The sequence below is a fragment of the Rousettus aegyptiacus genome, unplaced genomic scaffold, assembly GCF_014176215.1.
Source record: "Rousettus aegyptiacus isolate mRouAeg1 unplaced genomic scaffold, mRouAeg1.p scaffold_m13_p_3, whole genome shotgun sequence".
In the NCBI taxonomy this organism is placed as follows: Eukaryota; Metazoa; Chordata; class Mammalia; order Chiroptera; family Pteropodidae; genus Rousettus; species Rousettus aegyptiacus.
Window position 1 is genome coordinate 103,259,881 of NW_023416306.1, and position 18,930 is coordinate 103,278,810.

General features: G+C 30.3%; 1 protein-coding gene across 9 annotated transcripts in view; it reads left to right on the forward strand.

The window, feature by feature from the left end:
* The window catches only part of NOVA1 (NOVA alternative splicing regulator 1), a 138,911-nt gene that overhangs the window by 87,392 nt on the left and 32,589 nt on the right, over nucleotides 1-18,930 (forward strand). For all 9 annotated transcript variants that reach the window (XM_036217887.1, XM_036217892.1, XM_016150302.2 and 6 more), the window contains one exon: nucleotides 16,081-16,247. In XM_036217887.1, coding sequence (XP_036073780.1) covers nucleotides 16,167-16,247 — 81 coding nt within the window. In that variant the 5' untranslated portion in view covers nucleotides 16,081-16,166. The remainder of the gene's footprint in view (nucleotides 1-16,080; nucleotides 16,248-18,930) is intronic.

Below are 18,930 nucleotides of genomic sequence, written 5' to 3' on the forward strand. Positions count from 1 at the left end.
TTTTTATAAATGAGAAATATGAGAAAAGAATGATTGAATAGTTTGAATTTATAATAAATGAGCACTTAAAATTATTATCACTGTCTTAGAACAGCATAGTAAATACTTTATTATGCTAAAAATAATTGTTAAACTTTAAAATCTGTTATATCAAACACAATTTCGGTTTTGCTGGAAGTTTGTTGAAGTTGACAATGAAAAACTCTCAATATGAAAAGGATAGTGGTAATAGTACCTTGATTCTTTACCAACAATACCAAAGTGTTTCTTAATAAGATAATTAAAATATTAATTTCCTAGTTGTTTTAAGAAGAAAGCAGAATAATCTGACTGTTCTTCCCCTATACTTAAAAATTTCATCAAAATTCAAAGCAAAGTGTTGGTTACTTCAGTCAAGCATACTTCTAGTGAATTTTTCAGTAAAAAGACAATCATAATAGTTAGCATACATCAACCATTAAAATGGTGTGTTGTACACATACATGTATTATATCTGTTTATATCTAGCTATATTTACATCTAGCCCCTCATCCCTAACACTTATACAATGCTATGCCATTATGTGGCCTTTTTATTTTTTCTCATCCCAGATTAGCAAAATAAGAGTGATATTATTTTAAGAAAATGGTAATGGGGATTATTTCCAATCTTAAGATGGTACTGTATCTTCCTTTTTTAAAACATCTTGGCTTTATGTTCTACAAATAACAATGAATTGTCATCTTTTTAAAATTGTAAAGTGAGTACTTCAATTATGAATTTGATTCCTGACATTTTAGTTTTGGAGAGAATGTCTACTGCTGAATGGGCAGGGTGTTAATAGGTTTGACATGCAAAAGGTGTCATGGATAAATGTATTGAAGAGTTAAATGGATTTCTTTATTGTAGGACTTCATATTTTAATATGCTAATTAATATACACTGTGAATCATTTAGAGAGGAGGATATCATATGTGTTTTTTAACTCTCACAAGTATTTGACCAGAGATTTCTTTTTTTCATGGAACATACTGTAGGGCAAGCATTATGTAAAATATACGTAGAAAAGTGCTATACTAGCATTTGGGGGTTTTAATACTTTTTTTAAAAAAAATCCTGTCTTTTTCTTCATCTTACGTTAAAAAACTGAGAGTAGTCAGAGGTCTTGTCAGTTTTTTACAGGCTACACATTAATATTGCTGATGGAATTTTTATATCACTTTATTATTTTCTTGAGTTACACATAAAGAATAGTAGCCTGTAGCCTGCTTAAATTGCATGATTACAAATTAGACACAAAAGAAAAACCAACTTGCAATATCACAGTCACATTCTTTTATGTATACTTTTAGTTTGTTGGTGTCTAATTTTAAATATGCTCAAATGATTTATAAGAAGATGGGAGGTAAATTTCTTTAAATGTTTATTACTTCACAAAAACTTACTTACACTATTCCCAGGGTCAACGCATCAGGGCTCTTTTGTAGATCTTATTCAGAAATAAGACTCTTTGTATTCAGACAAATGCATTCTTTCTGTCAAATTCGCATTGTGTTTATATGTCTGTGATATTTCAGCTTGGTAATATACTGTACTTTTTAAAAATATGTACAGTGTAATCTTGACTTAACAATAGGAAAAGACTAGTGATGGTTTTACTCTAGATAGTTATTTTAGTATTACAGTAATAAGTACCATGTATTTTATTTTCAGAATAATGTAGTTGATTAAGGATGTTTATAAAATAATACTTCCTTGGGCTTCTTAGAGACTCATTGAATAAATAATGTTTTCATGGCTCTTCAAAAACATTACATATTAGTACTTTCTTTTTTATCTGTTAAATAAATCCAGACTCTTAAAATCACATAATTTAGAATTATTAATAGGAATGGTCATGATCACTATATTAAAACTTTGATTTGTTCTAATGTAATCTAGAAGAATTTGGTCAAATAATTTAATTGATAAAGATGTTTATTTGTTTTCTTAGCAGTTGTGGAGTTACCGGCATTCTAGTAGATGCCAAACCAAAAATGTCACGCTTTTATATGCAGCAGTATTGTTGAAAACCCTTAATTTCTGGTCAAGATTTTATATCTTACTAAAATGATTAAATTTAATCAGGAAGTTTCAGCTGTACTCCTTTCCTGGCCAGTGTAGACGATTGGTTTACTCGGATTTTTTCCTCTGGGAAAAACCTTTTGTAAAGTTATTCTGTAGAATCGGGTTCCTTAGAAAGAATAATCAGAAGATGATGGGATAAGACAGCATTGAGTTGAACTCCCATCCCTGGGTGTTTCTGAAAGGATCGGTAAAAGGAACATAATCTTTTGAAATAGAATATATGGTGGATATATTTATTTATTAATAGATTTCAGTAAGAAACATTATGTTATGATGACTTGTAGAAAGTAGAAAATAGTCTGATAATGGTCCTTGCTTTATCTGGTATCATTGATAATGCACCTGTTTAATACTTCTCTCTGTATATATTTTTTCTTCTGTTAACATTTACAAAAAATTTTAATATAAGCAATCTAGATTAATAAAATCTTATTGTAATGTAGCTCATCCAAGGCTAAACTCTTAAATTCATTAAATTAATAATCCTTTATTAACATTTTGCTAAATCCTGGTCTGGGAATACATTATGAACAAAACAGTTAAGATTTCTGCCCCCGTGAATGCTTTGTTCTGGTGGGGAGAGACAATCAATGAAGTAAACAAATTACAAGCAAAAATTTCACAAAGCGATGAGTCATGGAGAAAGTGAAGAAGCATAAAGTGATAGTGATTGAGAGTAGGCGATTTTATGGTTGTTAAGACAAAGGGGCCACTATGAGAAAAAGCAAGAGGAAAAGTGCTCCGAGGATAGAGATCAGTAGGGGCAAAAAAGCCTTAGTGAGAACAAGCCTGGAATGTTCCAGGAACTAAAAAAGACCAAGTTCCCTGGAGTAAAGAAAAAGAGGTGGAAAGTAACATGAGATGAGGCCTGAGAACTAAGCAGAGGCCAAATCATGATGGGTTTTGAAAGCCAGAGTAAAGAATTTGCATTTAACTCTAAGATGAGACTATATTGATTTTAAACAGGTAATTTATATATTATTTATATGCTTAAGAAATTGCTTTGAACGAGAAGTTGGTTGTAGAAGTATAAGAAGTGAAGCAGGCAGTTGTAATGGTTCTGTTTAGAGACAATGATGGTTTAGTATCAGTAGAGAGAGCGAGTGAATTAATTCATGATATAGTCCTATGGTATTTTCAAATATGGAACAAAATTAGTTTTTCTAGTAAGAGAATAACAACAAGAAAGCCAAAGAAAGAAAATGTTTCTGTAAAGGGGAAATGGTTAACTGAGGCAATTACATGGAGAGGAAAGGAAAAATGCATAATACTATACCACTTGCTATTTTTTTCATTGCTATAATTTACTGATATCCCTATTCTTTGTGGTCTGAAAACTTCAGCATCTAACTTACTGTTTACCTCTATGATTATATTCCTGTCTAGCTTTTGTTTCCAAAAGCTTTGAAAGAAGTGATGCCAAAGAGGGTGAGAAAGTAGCAAAGCAGAGCAAGGAAAATATCTAGACAGTTTGTGCCCCCGAGTAACCTGGGATTTGAGAATAAAAAAAAAAAAAAACTGCCTCAGTTGAGAGGAATCCATGAGACATAAAGAGCAAAGGGAACAGCCAAGATTTATCAAGGGGTAAGACTAAAAAGAACATGCATAAAAGAGGATTTAGACATGGAGCATATGTTGAAACTGAGGTAACAGAGGGCACGATGGAGAGGTTTAGGACAGAGGAGGGTAGAGAATTGGGTCACATTCAGATACATAGAGAAGACTATGAGCCTGCAATGATAACTTAAGAGCTGCTGGTAACTTTGATACATAGGAATGATAGTCTCTTATATGAAGATGGGATGGGCAGTTAAAGTTATAGTCTAGCTTACTATTTTAAAAGCATGATTCCACTGCCCTTTCCTTTTCACTCCTTAATATGCTGTGGTGGTCTTTGATGAGGGAGGAGCAGGATTAGTGAGAAACTGAGATGGTGGTGTGGTAGCCACTGATCAGGCAAACATTTGACTCAGATGAACTAAATGAAGGATATTCAAGGACTTATTCACAGAGGCAGTAAGAGCAGGAGTCCAGACACTGGGTAAAGAGTCGGCAGGAAACTAAAGACCCAGAAATCCCTTCCAAAGGAGAGGAGACCGAAGGATGACAGAGAGCCAGTCATCTGTCCTCACATGGATCAGAAGCCAGTGAGTGACCAGGAGTCCAAGAATCTGTCTTCGAGTGAATAAGAAGTCAAAAGTAGTATCCAGAGGGTCAGGAGGTTTAAGCCCATGGAGAGTAAAATATCCCTGTGATAGTACATGAATATTTCTGACAGGGAATCATTCTCTATTACATCCAGGTAACATCTAGCCTGCAACTCTTCCAGTTGACAGACTTTACCCATAGCATTTCAATAATTCAGAATAACAGAGGCAAAGATAGGAAAGAGGCTTGGAATTACATAGAAACACAGTTTTGCCATTTTCAGAGACATGCATTTTTAAAATAAAGTATAATGAGTAAGTCAATTAAATTCAGAAACTCATCTAAAAAGTGGCAACCTGTTTTGAGTTGCAGTCAAACCAGTCCCTTTCTTTAATATATTCTGATACTTTTAGCTTATAATTCTTTCATTCTTCTTGATTAACAGAATTTATATTCTTTAAATTCAAGTTCACAAAATGAAGCAATGAGATATGCCGTTGTCTGTTCACATCAGAGAATACAAAAATAATTTTTAGCAAGGGAGTTGAAGAATTTAGAACTGCTCAGCCTCACCTTCAGTCCCAAAGTCACATTTCTCTCTAAATATATGTGGTGTGCTGAAGCTATTTATTTAAATAAGATATTATGCTACTTATTCTTAGCATCATAGTAATAGCAAAACTATAATGCACAGGGAGAGTATAGATTAGCAGGATGTATAATGGTGGGTTTGTATTCTCTTTCTTGATAAAATATTGTCATTTGTTTCAATGCGAAACGAGCATTTGTAGAACCCACAGCTTACCTCACATTCAGTACTGAAACCATGAAAACTTTCCCCCTATAATAAAGAGTAAGACAAGGATGCCTGCTTTTATTGGCACTATTTAGTGCTGTATTGGTCGTTATAATCAGGATTCTTAATAGGTATTCAAACTGGAAAGGAAAAAGTAAAACTAGCTCTATTTGCAGGTCACGATTCCATATATAGAAACACCAAAGAATCTACAAGACAACCACTAGAGCTAATAAAAAAAATTAGCAAAGTTACAGGATATAATATCAACATGCAAAAATCAGCATGTTTCTCTACACCAATGTTCAATCCTAAAAGGAAATTAAGAAAGCAATTTCACTTGCAGTAACATCTAAAAGAATAAAATACCTAGGGATAAATTTAACCAAGGAGCTGAAAGAGTAAGAAGACCTAAATAAATGGAAAAGCATCCAATGTTCATGAGTAGGAAGGCTTAATTTTGTTAGGATATCAATACTACCCAGAGCAATCTACAGATTTAATTAAATCCCTATTAAAATTTCAACAGTCTGTTTTGCAGAAATAGAAAACCCAATCCTTAAATTCATAATGGAATAACAAGGGGTCCCAAATAGCTAAAACAATCTTGAAAAAGAATAAAGTTGGGGACTCACACTTCCTGATCATCAAAATTTAAATACACACTATAGTAATCAAAACAATGTATTATTGACCTAAAGATATACATGCAGGTCAGTGGAATATAATTGAGAGACTAGAAATAAAACTATATCTCTAGGTACTTGAAAATCACATATATTATAATGCTTTAATACCTAGAATATATACAGAACTCCTAAAATTCAACAGCAAAAAGACACATAACCGAACTAGAAAACGGGCAAAAGGCCTGAATAGACATGTCTCTCCATAAAATATACAAATAGCCAATTAGCAGTGAAAAAATTCTCAATATCACTAGTCATTGAGAGAATGCAAATCAAAACTACAATGAAATACCACCTCACATGCATTACATGGCTATTAAAATAATAACTGATAGCTTGTGGAAAAACTGGAAACCTTGTATATGATGGTGGAAATATAAAGTGATGCAGCTGCTGTGGAAAACAGTTTAGCTGTTCCTCAGAAAGCTACATACAGAATTACCAGGTGACCCAGCAATTTTCACTTATAGATATGTACCCAAAAGAATTGAAAACAGAGACCTAAGCAGATACTTGTGTGTTAATATTAATCACAGCATTATTTACAATATCCAAAAAGTGGAAACAACCCAAGTATTCATCAGCAGATGAATAGGTAAACAAAACATGGTATATATACACAAAGGAAAATTAGTCACCTTTAGAAAGGAATGAAATTCTCATGTGCTACAACATGAATGAAGAATGTGTTATGCTAAATGAAGTAAACCAGGCACAAAAGGACAACTTACATGAAATAATCTAGAATAAGCAAAATTTATAGAAACAAAATTAGAGGTTACTAAGGGATGTGGAAAGGAGGAGATAGGGACTTTTTTCTTAATAGTTACAGACTTTGTGTTTGGAGTGATAAAATATTGAAAATAGAAAGTGGTGATATTTGTACTACCTTGTAAATATAATTAATGCCACTGAATTGTACAATTAAAAATGATTTAAATGGCAAATTTTATGTTAAATATAATTTACCACAATTTTAAATCTTTTGTCATTTTATATTCTCTCAGCACACATAAAACTGCTCTAAATTAATCTTTTTTAATATTTTAAAACAATTTTTTGGTAAAATATTAGAAATTCTCTTGAAATTTTTATCATTTTTCTAACCTTTACAAATTTACTTCCCCGTGTTTCTTCCCCTAGAGAGTTAATGGGTCACAATTCTTCATGCTTCCTCTGCATTCATTTGATACAGTATGTGATAAACAATATGACATTTGTTAGTATTTACTGATCTAAATAATTCACTATCTCACCTTCATTTTAGATTTATGGGCTCATGATAAAAATGATTATTTTTTAATAACTATTTTTTAAGAAAATATGGAATAAAGTCACTGCTTAAACTTGGCTAATGTATTAATGTGTATTTAAGGTGATAATTTATGTTATATGTTAGGGATGCGGCTATCAGCACTGTTCATCTTCTTGCTCTCAGATTATAGCAGCAGTGCTCCTCAAATTTGATACCATGTTACATGTCTAATGATATGTTTTTTCCTCTCTTCGAATGACTTTGATAAGCTATGCATGCCACGACTTGTGACACTTCTGAGTTCCTTGTATTATCTCATGTTTGTTTTAATCTATTTTCCCAGTGTCCAGAGCATAGTCCCCCAAATTCTGCAGGTGAATTCCTATTACTACATAAGGAATAGTTAGAAAAATTTCAAAAATTTCTGCAATTATTTTTATAGCAGATTTAAGAGTACAAATCAGTGTCAAAATGGTGACAGTGATTGGGAGTTGAGGCAAAGTCAGGAAGTCTATGTAATTGAATTTTTAATAAATTTTAGTCTGAGGAGTTTTATATTTTCATAGTCCATGATGAGAGTTAAAAGTAATTATATTGACCAAACTAAGATTACTATAATCCTGAATTTAGTATAAACCTATGCTAAGGATACTGTTGGTAGGATCTTATGCATCACCTCAGAAGTAAAAAACTGGGAATGTGAGTCTGTTGTTGATTAGTTTGTTCTTTTTGTTCCCTAGATTCCACATATAAGTGAAATCATATGTTATTTATCTTTCTTTGTCTGACTTATTTCACTCAGCATAATAACCTCACAAACATAGTGGACAATTTAGTAACAGACAAAGGGGAGGGGGGTTGGAGGGTTGGGAGAATGGGGTGAAGGATTAAAGAAGTACAAATTAGTAGTTCGTAGTTGGTCACAAGGATGGGGAGCACGGCTCAGGGAATATAGTTAGCATAAATATGATGGCTAGGTGGAGGGCCAGGGGAGGGAGGGAATAATTGGGGGAATCGTTTTATGAACAATATATAATGTCTAACCAATGTACTGTATACTTGAAACTAATTTAAATAAATACATTAAAAAACAACACAACATATTCTACTGGCTTTCGTTTTCCCTCCCAAAAACCAAATGGTTTATTTAGCTATTATAAAAAATTTAGCAAATATTTATGAGTTCTTTGAAATACTATCTTTAGTCTATGGTATTTAACATCTACAGTGTTTAGCATTTATTTTGTCTTGTATTAATCTGAGAAGTAAGTAATCGAGGTCAAATTTCAAGTATTCCAGAATCAACCTCCACCACAACCACCCACATTCATTTTGCTTTCTACTTTATCGAGATACTGCAAAAATGGAATAAATATAAACTTAGATTTTAAAAAACTGGAAATGAATTAAAGTATATATATGTATATATGTATGTATATACATATATATATACACATATATATATGAGAATAATTGCAATTGTTACTTAGAATTTTCAGATATCTCTGCTTTCAAACCTCAGGCTTCTTTAGAAGTTAGTGTCTCCTATGCTTCTGATGCAACTTTATGGGAGTGGCTATTTTGAAGTAAATGAGCATATCATTTGCATTCACTAGGACAGAGAATGAGAGATTGAGAGAGTCACATCTACTTTGATTGCCGTTTATTCTCTCATCTTAAGTTCTTTGAAAAATATGAGTACTTTTAAAAAATTATTTGTTTACTTTTAAGTATAGTTTGTATACAATATTAGTTTCAGATGTTCAATATAATGATTCAACATTTATATACCTTACAATGTGATCACCACACTAACCACCTGTCACCATACACACTTATCACAATATTATTGACTATATTTCCCTCCAACTTTTTAAACCATCCCCCAAAATGTGAATATTTTTAGATTTTTCTGAAAAATATATTTTCGTCTTTTGCCTTGATTGAGTATATTTTAATGTTAACACATGCTTTATAAAGAGAGAATCAAGCCTCCACTATATTGGCCTGGAACTAACATATGTTATGATCGTCCTTTGCAAATTTTTACAGTTTAGCAGTAGTGACATAATTGTGTAGAGAGTTAATCACCTGGAGAAGAAAAGCAATTATTACTTTGTATCATAAGCTGTCAATTCCTATGATTTCCTTTTTTTAAAAAAGCCTCTTGAAATAGTATATTATCCCCTTAGTAATTGTAGGGTAGAAGGAAGCATTATCAAATGTGCATAACTGCAGTGGTATAAAAGCTGCAATTATAAATTGAACTTACTTTTTATGGCGTTTTCCTAAGTGCTTTTGTTGATCGGAAAACTTATTTTAAAAACTTGCTAATAGCCCACACAATTATTAACTATCTCCTATGGTGGTCTGTTCTCTGCAAGAAGGGTCAATCATTTCTTTGATTTTATGCCAGCTTTGGAATAAATCTGTGAAGTGAAATTAATGGTATGAATCAGTGTGTTTTAAAAAATTCTCAAAACTTGGAGAAAATTATTTTTCCATCATCAAGGGGAAACATGCGACTTTCAGAAATGGATATAATTTGGTAGCTGGCTTAACATTACATGTGCAGAAGGTATGTGTTAGAATGGAAAGAATATGATATTTGACAAAACTTCTCTTTGAACTTATTAGTTATGTTGTCCTTGACCCAACTGTTTTCACTTCCTTACTTGTAAGTTAAAGATAATATGTACATTGGTTATTGTGAACATTAAATAAGATTATAAATTAAATAATACATAATTATATAAATATTTTAAAGATACATATTATAAATTTTTATATAAGCCATAAAACGAGTATATTTAAGGAATTTTAATCACTGTTTAACACTCATCTTAGAATAATATTCTGAGATACATCTTATAAAGTTGCTTAAAATTTTAAGTTAGCACTTCCCTGTGGACATGCAAAGAAACTGTCAAAGGAAAAGATGTATGACTGTGAACTTCAGAGGAGACCTTTGAATCGGCATCATTTTTTGAAATTGGTAAAGTACGTATTTTCCTCTGAAAGAATTTAATACAGTGTGTACATACCCAGCAAACTCTTAAATATCCTTAAATGAAGATTTTGCTGATGTAATTACCTTAAATACCCTTGAATGGGACTTTTGCTGATATAATTACAGCAATAAATACGATAACCTAAGGAATGCCTGTAAATCATGTGTTTATAAAGGCATTAATAAGAATAGATGTTTCTCATAGATTATTGTAGGTGATACAAATTTAAAAAATGGTAACATCTGTTGAAAGGTAATAAGTTAAAATAAAAGCATGTATTCTCAGTATTAGAATCTTTCATCAATTTTAATCATTAAATTTATCATTGCTATTACTGTTAATTCTCATCTTTTTAAATAATTTACATTTTGTTCTGTCTAACCTAAAATTTGTAATACACATTATTAGTAATGATTGATGCTCTATACATTACTTTTAATAGTTAAATTAAAGGAAAGCAAATGAGCAAATGCTTATGCTTTTTATACCACAAAAACATGCAGGTAATTGAATTACCATGATTAGAGATTGAGAATAGTGAAATATTCATCGCTAATTGCTTTATTTTTTTAAAAAATGATACTCCATTTCAGTTTTAAAAATAAAAATACCTACATACAGTTTTAAACCTTAAGAGATCATTAAAGGAATATTATACCTATTGACACTGACCTCAAATTCAGATATAAAGGGAAAAAAGCCAAAATGGATTTCTCAAAGGTCAAGTTTTCCCTATAGTTGTCACTAGGAACCTAGTTATTGTTTATATAGTTTCAACAGCCTTGCTCAGCTGGTTATTACGCCATTTTAGGATTAGAAACAGCAAACTAGGAGTAAAGAGAGAAGTTGCTAGAATTAGATATACCAGCAAACAGCAAGGATAAGTGGCAATAATGGAAAGAATATGAAAATTGAAAGAACAAATACCAATCACAGCCCCATTTATGTAAGTATGAATAGATACATATATCCGAAGAAATCTTGAATTTACCCCTTATGACTGTGCAGAACTATAGAATTGAGCCCAAGTATTATAAAATGTTCAGTGGTTTTGAAAATATATAATAAATTGGGAATTTTTTTTAAATGATAGGAACAAAAGCTATATTGAAAAAGATAAACCCTTATCTGTTCAGAATATTTGCTATCCAAAACTACTAATTTCTCAGTGCTAAAAGAAGCCCTAGGCACAAGTCTACAGAGCTGAACCGGGCTGTTGAGGACAGGACACTGTGGACATCACTCATTCATAGGGTCACCAGGAGTCAGAACTGACTCAGTGACATGTACTACACACACAAGTAGCTGTTGCCTTAATGTAAAAATTCTCTATATGTCATGTTTTCTTTTAAATTTCAGTTTCTGCCTATTGCAAAATTAATTGGCACTTTCATTTTCTCAGTTCTTTTTGAGACCAAAAATATTGTCTGTAAATTAACATAGAATTATTAATATTCTACTAGTTTTGATATGAATTTTTCATTTTGAAATGTTTCACTGTCACTCGTCTAACCAAATTCTTACTAGATTGACACTGATATTTTCTAAAGAATTATATATTTGCATTCTTGTCATAAAACACTGAGTTATATTCTCAATAGGAGTATAAATTGATGTATTTGCTTACATCCAAAAACATGTTCACTAATTTTCATTATATTGGAAATATGTGGATCAAGTCATTAGTGTACACCCATTATTCTAAAATAGACTCATTCTGGTTGAAATAAGTCTCAGGTATGTAAAAAGTTTCAGAATGTACTGTAGACTACAGTAAAAAAAAAAATTCTTTTTTTTTTCTCTCTAATTTTATTCTCTTTCTATTCTGGGAAGAAAAAAAAAACTATTGAATTACTTATTATTTCTCAGGGCTCATTTTATTGAATACTCAAAGCCCATTTTATTGAGAACTCTTTTTATGGGCATAACAATTTATAACTTACAGTTTTTTTAAAATTATTTTCCAAAATATACTTCATTTTTACATAAATTGACTGATCATGTAAACCCAAAGAGGCTTACTGGTTTTGTGGTCATTTTCTAGATTAATGGTCTTAAAATCAATGACATATGTTTTCACTATACAAAGGAGAAAGGTACACTCAGAGAAAATTATTCTTTTATTCATGAAATACTTCTTGAGCATCTACAGTTCGCCGGGAACTATTCTAGATACTGAAGATACAGTAGTAAACATAACAGATTAGATTCCTTTCATACTTTACTTTTATTTTTGTCTTTGCTCATCCTGTTATTGTCCCCAAATTTTCTCTATAGCATTAATTTCATTTTGTATTCTTTCTATATGTTTTACTCATTTTACATATATTTTTCTACATGAATTAGAGTATGAACTAAATGAAAGCAGGAGGATTTGTCCTTTAGTCTTTCTGTATCTTCAGCTTCTAGTATAGTACTTAACATGTGGTAGGGACTCAATTTACTGTTGTCAAATGAATGAATGAATTGAATAAGACCAGGACCAGGAGCGTGTGATATTTTGAAAGCCAAGTTAAGTGTTTTGAGAACGGAATGGTCAGCTATGTCAAATGTTGCTGAAGAGTCAAACAACATAAAGACATGAAGATTAGATTTACTCAGGTACAGCAGTAAAGTGGTGAGACAAAAGCTGTATTAGAGTAGCTTCAAGAAAAAAGGAGTGGGTGGTGAGGTAGTGGAAACAAAATACATACATACAATTCATTGAAGGATTTTGAGGGATAAGGAAATTGAGCTGTAACTGGTGTGCAGGGTATGAGGTCAAAGACAGCTTTAAAAGAATAGTACTATGAACCCTTTATACCCTTCCTATATAGCAACAATATCAAGATTTGGGTATACCTATTTCATTTACTCATTTTTGTTGTTGTTACAGAAATATTTTGAAGCCAATCTCAGTCATTTTAACTGTATATACCCCAATTTGTATCTTAAAAAAAAAAATTGGCACTTTGTTATACAACCCGATTCATAATAACATTTGTTTAAATTAACAGTAATTCTTTGATACTATCTAATACCTAGTTCTAATCACATTGTCACCGTTATGTTTAAGGTAAAAGCTGTTTGAATCTAGATCCAGTCAAATTCTAGTTTATATTTCATCATTATATCTCTTAACAACTCTTTTAGTCTAGAGAGCAATCTCTCCTTTATTGATGAAGCCAGATCAATTGTCCTGTAGACTATCTCACAGTCTTTGTTCCTTCATGGTGACATTTAATTTATTTCTGTTTTCAGTAGTATTTGTATACTGTAATGTAATATAAGTATTTCATTAGATTTAGGTTAAGCTTCTTTGGGAGACATATTTCAGAATTGGTGCCCTGTGCTTCATATTGCATTATACCAAGAGGCCTGTGTTTGATGTTCACACTCTTATGCTAATGTTGATCAGTGAAATCAGATGGTGACTGCCTAATGTTCCCACTGAAAATTTTCCATATGCTTTTCATCTTAAGATTTCTAAGATCTGTGCCTAAATCAGTTATTTCATTTGTCTACCAAAGGTTAATTTTCTCATTCTGTCATAAAGGAGGGGTTTTTAAAAATTGAAGAAATTATAACATATTTTTCTGCTGATGAGAATGATCTAAGAGAAAAGGAAAAATTATTAGGTAAGAAGAGCCCTAATACCTGTAGAAACAGTGGGGTTGGTAGGTAAAAGTGGATGGGGCCCACTGCACAAATGATTGAATACCTTAGGTAAGAGCAGGAACGGTTTAAGTAACTTGTCTACAAGGCTACATTAGCACAGAGTGAATATATCTTATTAAATTTCTATCTAAATTTTGCTGTGGAATCTGTTTAATAATTGTACCTAATTTTAGAAGCATGCATTTTCAGTAGATGATATTGCATGTGATATCAAAACTTAAAGCCATTTCAGATTTCACTGCCTCATTTGACATTGACCCTACTTGTTAGAGTTTTTATAATTTCTCCCTTAAAAGTGCAATATTAAATTAATGTCTTATATACCTGTGTCTTTACATTGTAAAAAATGTGAGCATTTACTTTTATGTAGCTGTTTTTCAGCTTTTGTTGCTAGTCTGTTGCAAAGAGAAGCAAATGATACTGATAAACAAATAAAATGATAGATAACTGGCAGTTTAGTTTAGATACTAATGGAGCCTAAAAGCCTTTAAAATGACAAAAACAGCAACCTTTATGATTTGTAGGCTCATTTTTGCTACACAGTTTGGTCATATACCTGACAGTCTTCCTTCTTTGTGGCTTTTTCCTAAAAATTACAGTTTTGTGTTATCCGAGTGAAAAGACCATTAGAGTTCAGTAGAAGAATATGACAGCATCTCTTCTGAGGATTGTAGCAATTCACATTGGAGGATGTACAATCTCCTTTTTTTTCTTTCCTTTTTAAAAAATTTCTTATAGTAGTGATATAATTTAATCCTCAAAGAATATACTGCAATTTTGAACCTATAAACTATTTCCAGATTGTCTCATATTTGCATGTGAACTTTAGTTTTAAACAGTCATTTCTTTATAGCTTAGTGATTTCCATTTACTACCTATTAGATTGTATAATCTGGAAAGTATTGGGATAACTGTTGTCTGATATGATATGTATTCTATTAAATTAGAAAATTAAATCAACATGGAGTATATAATCTCTTTAGTTACTTAGTGCCATGTTTTATTTTTTTAAAAAAATCCTCAGTTTGATTTCCTTTCCTATTGTGGCATATCCAGCACTCTGTCATAGTCTTCAAAAGCAGAAATGTAATCTGATATGTTATGTTTTGTCTGCTGACTTAGGTGGTGAAGACTTTGCAAGAGCTACATTGATCAGTTCTCATACTTCCTCATCATTTATTGGACAATTAATACAACCTTGTAAAGACTCCCTAGAGTATCCTTAAAACTAGATCATTTTACCCGAGAACCACAAATAAATACATCAAAATAAGGATGAGAAAAACTAAGAGAAATAAGAAATATTAAGCCTCGAATTCACATTTTGTTTTTTAGATTCTCTTCATCCTTACAAATGAAAGATATACTTGCTCTCTTTTGAAATATTTTGTATAACTTAGGAAACTTAGCTTTTCATAGACTTGAATTTTCCTTGTTTAAAACATGAAAATTTAATTGAAAATTTAATTTAGGTGTATCTATATATAATACTTTTATTTCTACTCCTAATTTTTATGATATAAGGTCCTTTTTATAAAAATAAGAATGATAATCTTTTACTATCCTTTTAAAATTTAAAGCTACTAGAAAAATATTTCATGTGTCAATTAATCCTTATAGCAGTATCAATACTCTCCATGATTGTTTTACTATTTGTGATTTTGCAACTCTTTCAAAGTGTACTTTAAAAATACTTTATAGAGTGGCTTAGAATTTTGAAACTAAACTATAGTACCAAAAGAAAATATGGGAGTATTGGAAGTTTTTATATTAATTCAAAATCAAATATTTTATAATTTTAAAATACCATTCCTTTGATTTTTTTGATAACCGCGTAGTAAATAAATAACTTATTTCTGAGAAGTAAGTTTATCTGTTGAGATGCTGAAAAGATTACAGATTAATACCAGGCTGCTGCAGGGAGGCTCAGGATAGTCTGAAATACTAATCATTTATTTTTGTTGCCTTAAGGTATATCTGTAAAGTATAAAATGGATCATAGGACCTGTGGATTAGACCCAATTTTATTTTAGTAATGTTTCACATCATATGTCTACAATTTATTCACTAGATAGGAAACAAATACTATTAGTTATTTTTCTCAATTCATAAATTTTAAATTTCATAAACTTTTTAATTTTGTTTTTAACTGACATTCTCTTTTACTATTAAAATTACATAGTCAGTAAAGGCCTTGTGGATTCATTTGTCCAATAAATATTTATTGTACACCTATTTTGTGCCAGGGATTGCTCCAAGCTTTGAGGAAACCGTAGCACAAAACAAAACAGGCTAATTTGAGTTCTGCATTTTACATTATTCTATTGGCATTATTATATATCATCCTTTATCATAGTTTCTGGAAAAAAATACAAAACAAGAAGGAATTTTTTCTAATAATTAATCTTTTATTCACAGGTACTACTGAACGAGTGTGCTTGATCCAGGGAACAGTTGAAGCACTGAATGCAGTTCATGGATTTATTGCAGAAAAAATTCGAGAAATGCCCCAAAATGTGGCCAAGACAGAACCAGTCAGCATTCTACAACCCCAGACCACCGTTAATCCAGATCGCATCAAACAAGTGAGTGTTTAGTTGGGAAATCAAAGAGAAATATGCACAGTATAGTATGAATTCTTTATAAAAGAAGCCTTAAAATCTTAGCATATAATTTTTTTTTCCTGAACATACTTAAAACATAACAGAGTCATCATTTATTTATTTAAAGAGTCTCTTCCATAGATTGATCAATTGATTTATTGATTGATTGACTTACTCATTTATTAGTATTAACACTGAGGAGCCATTATGTGACTCATTTCTTTTGTGATTGACTTTTAGATAATTTAGACACAAATTTGATAATTTATAGGAATTTAATATAGTTAAAATTATATCACTTTTTAAATAAAGTATAAAAATTGAAATGAAACTATATCCTCAAAATTCCAAATACCATATTTTTACTATTTAGTGTTCAGTATACTTATTATACACATAAACTCTTCTTTTGTTAATTTTTCATGTTCAACATTGTTTATCAACAAATATGTATAAGTATACTTTTGTACCTAGCAAACAGTTCATTGTTACAAATCAGCTATTATGTTCTGTATAAGTTGTGTAGTATATATATATGTGTGTGTGTGTGTCATTAAGGGCCATTTTTAATGTGTGGGATTTTCTGTAACAAAAATTTTACTTGATAAAAGACAATGATGTAGGAGAAAAATGACATTTCTTCAATATTAAATAAGGTGGATTTTTCCCATAAACTCTTTAAAATTCTCAAATTTATGTGATACTTTATGTTTATAATTAATGTTTCTGCATTCACCCTTTTATATTTACTTAATTGGTGATCATAATAATAGATTATGCCTTCAAATTCACAGAATATTTAATTTATAGAATACTTATGTTCATTGTAATAAATTTGAAATGTAGCTTATAATTAATTTCATGTTTCTGAATTGAAAAAATATTTTATACTAAACAATGAATCTATTATAATTTTACTGATATATAGAAAAATAGAAGGCTGGCTAATCAAATACAAATGTAGAAATTAGTAATTAGGTAACATATTTTCAAATTATAGGCTAATATTCAATTTCTGTTAATTCTTTTTAAGAAAGTTCTTTCATGTTTAAATTATGACAAAGTAGCTATTATTCCATATAAAATCGTTCATTTTATACTCTTTGTCAGTGTCAATATGATTCGGTTTATATACCCTTTACTATTTTTAAGCAAGTAGCTTTTATTTTACGCATGACAGAATGTAAATATTTTAAAGCTCCAAACACCAGTATATTCTTTTATTTTATTCTTCACAGACATATATAGTTTTGAAATGTGCTAGGTGAATACAAAAATATTCCTGAAACTGATGCTTTGGAAGTGATACTATAACTATCCAGATTCTAAAATCTTGAATATAGTTAAAGACCTCAGGGCTAAAATTACCTGAGGCTAAAGATTTACAGAATTAGCACTTACCTGTAGGGGTCAATTGACTTTCTGCCTTACTCCAACCTATTCTTCCTTTTCTTTTGTAATGTCTGTGAGAAAATTCAAACATTTAGGAATGGGATGAACATCTTGATTTTTTGAAAAGTAAGCATACAATGTATTTTGAATAGTATATCCCTGGCAATATATTCAGGACAATGACATCAACGAATTTTTATTATTTTTATAATAATAAATAGTACCATCAAATAACGGTTCCTGAATCATTGTTAAAATTCCAATTTTCTCTAAGGCAATATGAGTTTTATAAGCTACTACATCTTCAGTGCCAGTATAGATTTATGAAAATATTTAAATTTATGAAGAATTTTAAAATGTTTGGCTTATTTTATTTGCCTTTTTCTTATTTAAATTCAAGATAAGTGTTGAAAAATAGTGATTGTTTTACTTTTGTGTATTTGCATTAATGCGAGCCTTATAGATATTCATGGAATTAAAATTGTTGATTTTTTAATATTCATGTAATTAATAATGTATGTGAACTAGAGCATCATTTTAAAAGATTTATCAAAAGAGTACCATAAATATAGTAGGGCAATATATTTAACACAAATATTTTCTTTGTAAATGTAAAATTTAAAAATTTACTTAAAAATCTAGAAGAGAGATTATTTTTCTAAAATTGTATATATCAACAGTTTTTTATGCTCTAAGTGTAAAATTCTCTAACATTCCAGGTATCCTGTTTTACCAATTGAAGACTTTTGTTGGACCTCTCTCTAAATAATAATTCTAGTGTATAAATTTAAATAACCATGATTTTATATCTGAAGAAATTGTGCTGGTTATCCAGTATAAAATGATGTCTAAAATAAATTATTTCTGCTAGAATAGATAAAAACATATTCCATATGATACTTATATGTCTTTGATTTCAATACATAGAATCATAATATTGCTTTTAGAATGGTAGTTTTTTCCTTAACTAAGCATATAACATTTACATTTACTTTGGGCTTCAGTCCTAAAGTTAATTTTTTAAAAATAATTTCTTTAAAACATTTTTAAGAATTTTCTTCTATTTAAGATTATGCAAAGAATAAAATTAGAGTTTTAAAAAATACTGGAACTAGAAAATGTAACATTTACATGGAAATGAATTCATGTTGAATATGAAATAGATTCTTAATGTTTAATATATGTTTTATTGTTTTTATGATTGATTAAGTTTTTGCTTGCAAATATATATAATTTATAACTTATATGTAATTTAGACTTAAAACAGGAAGTC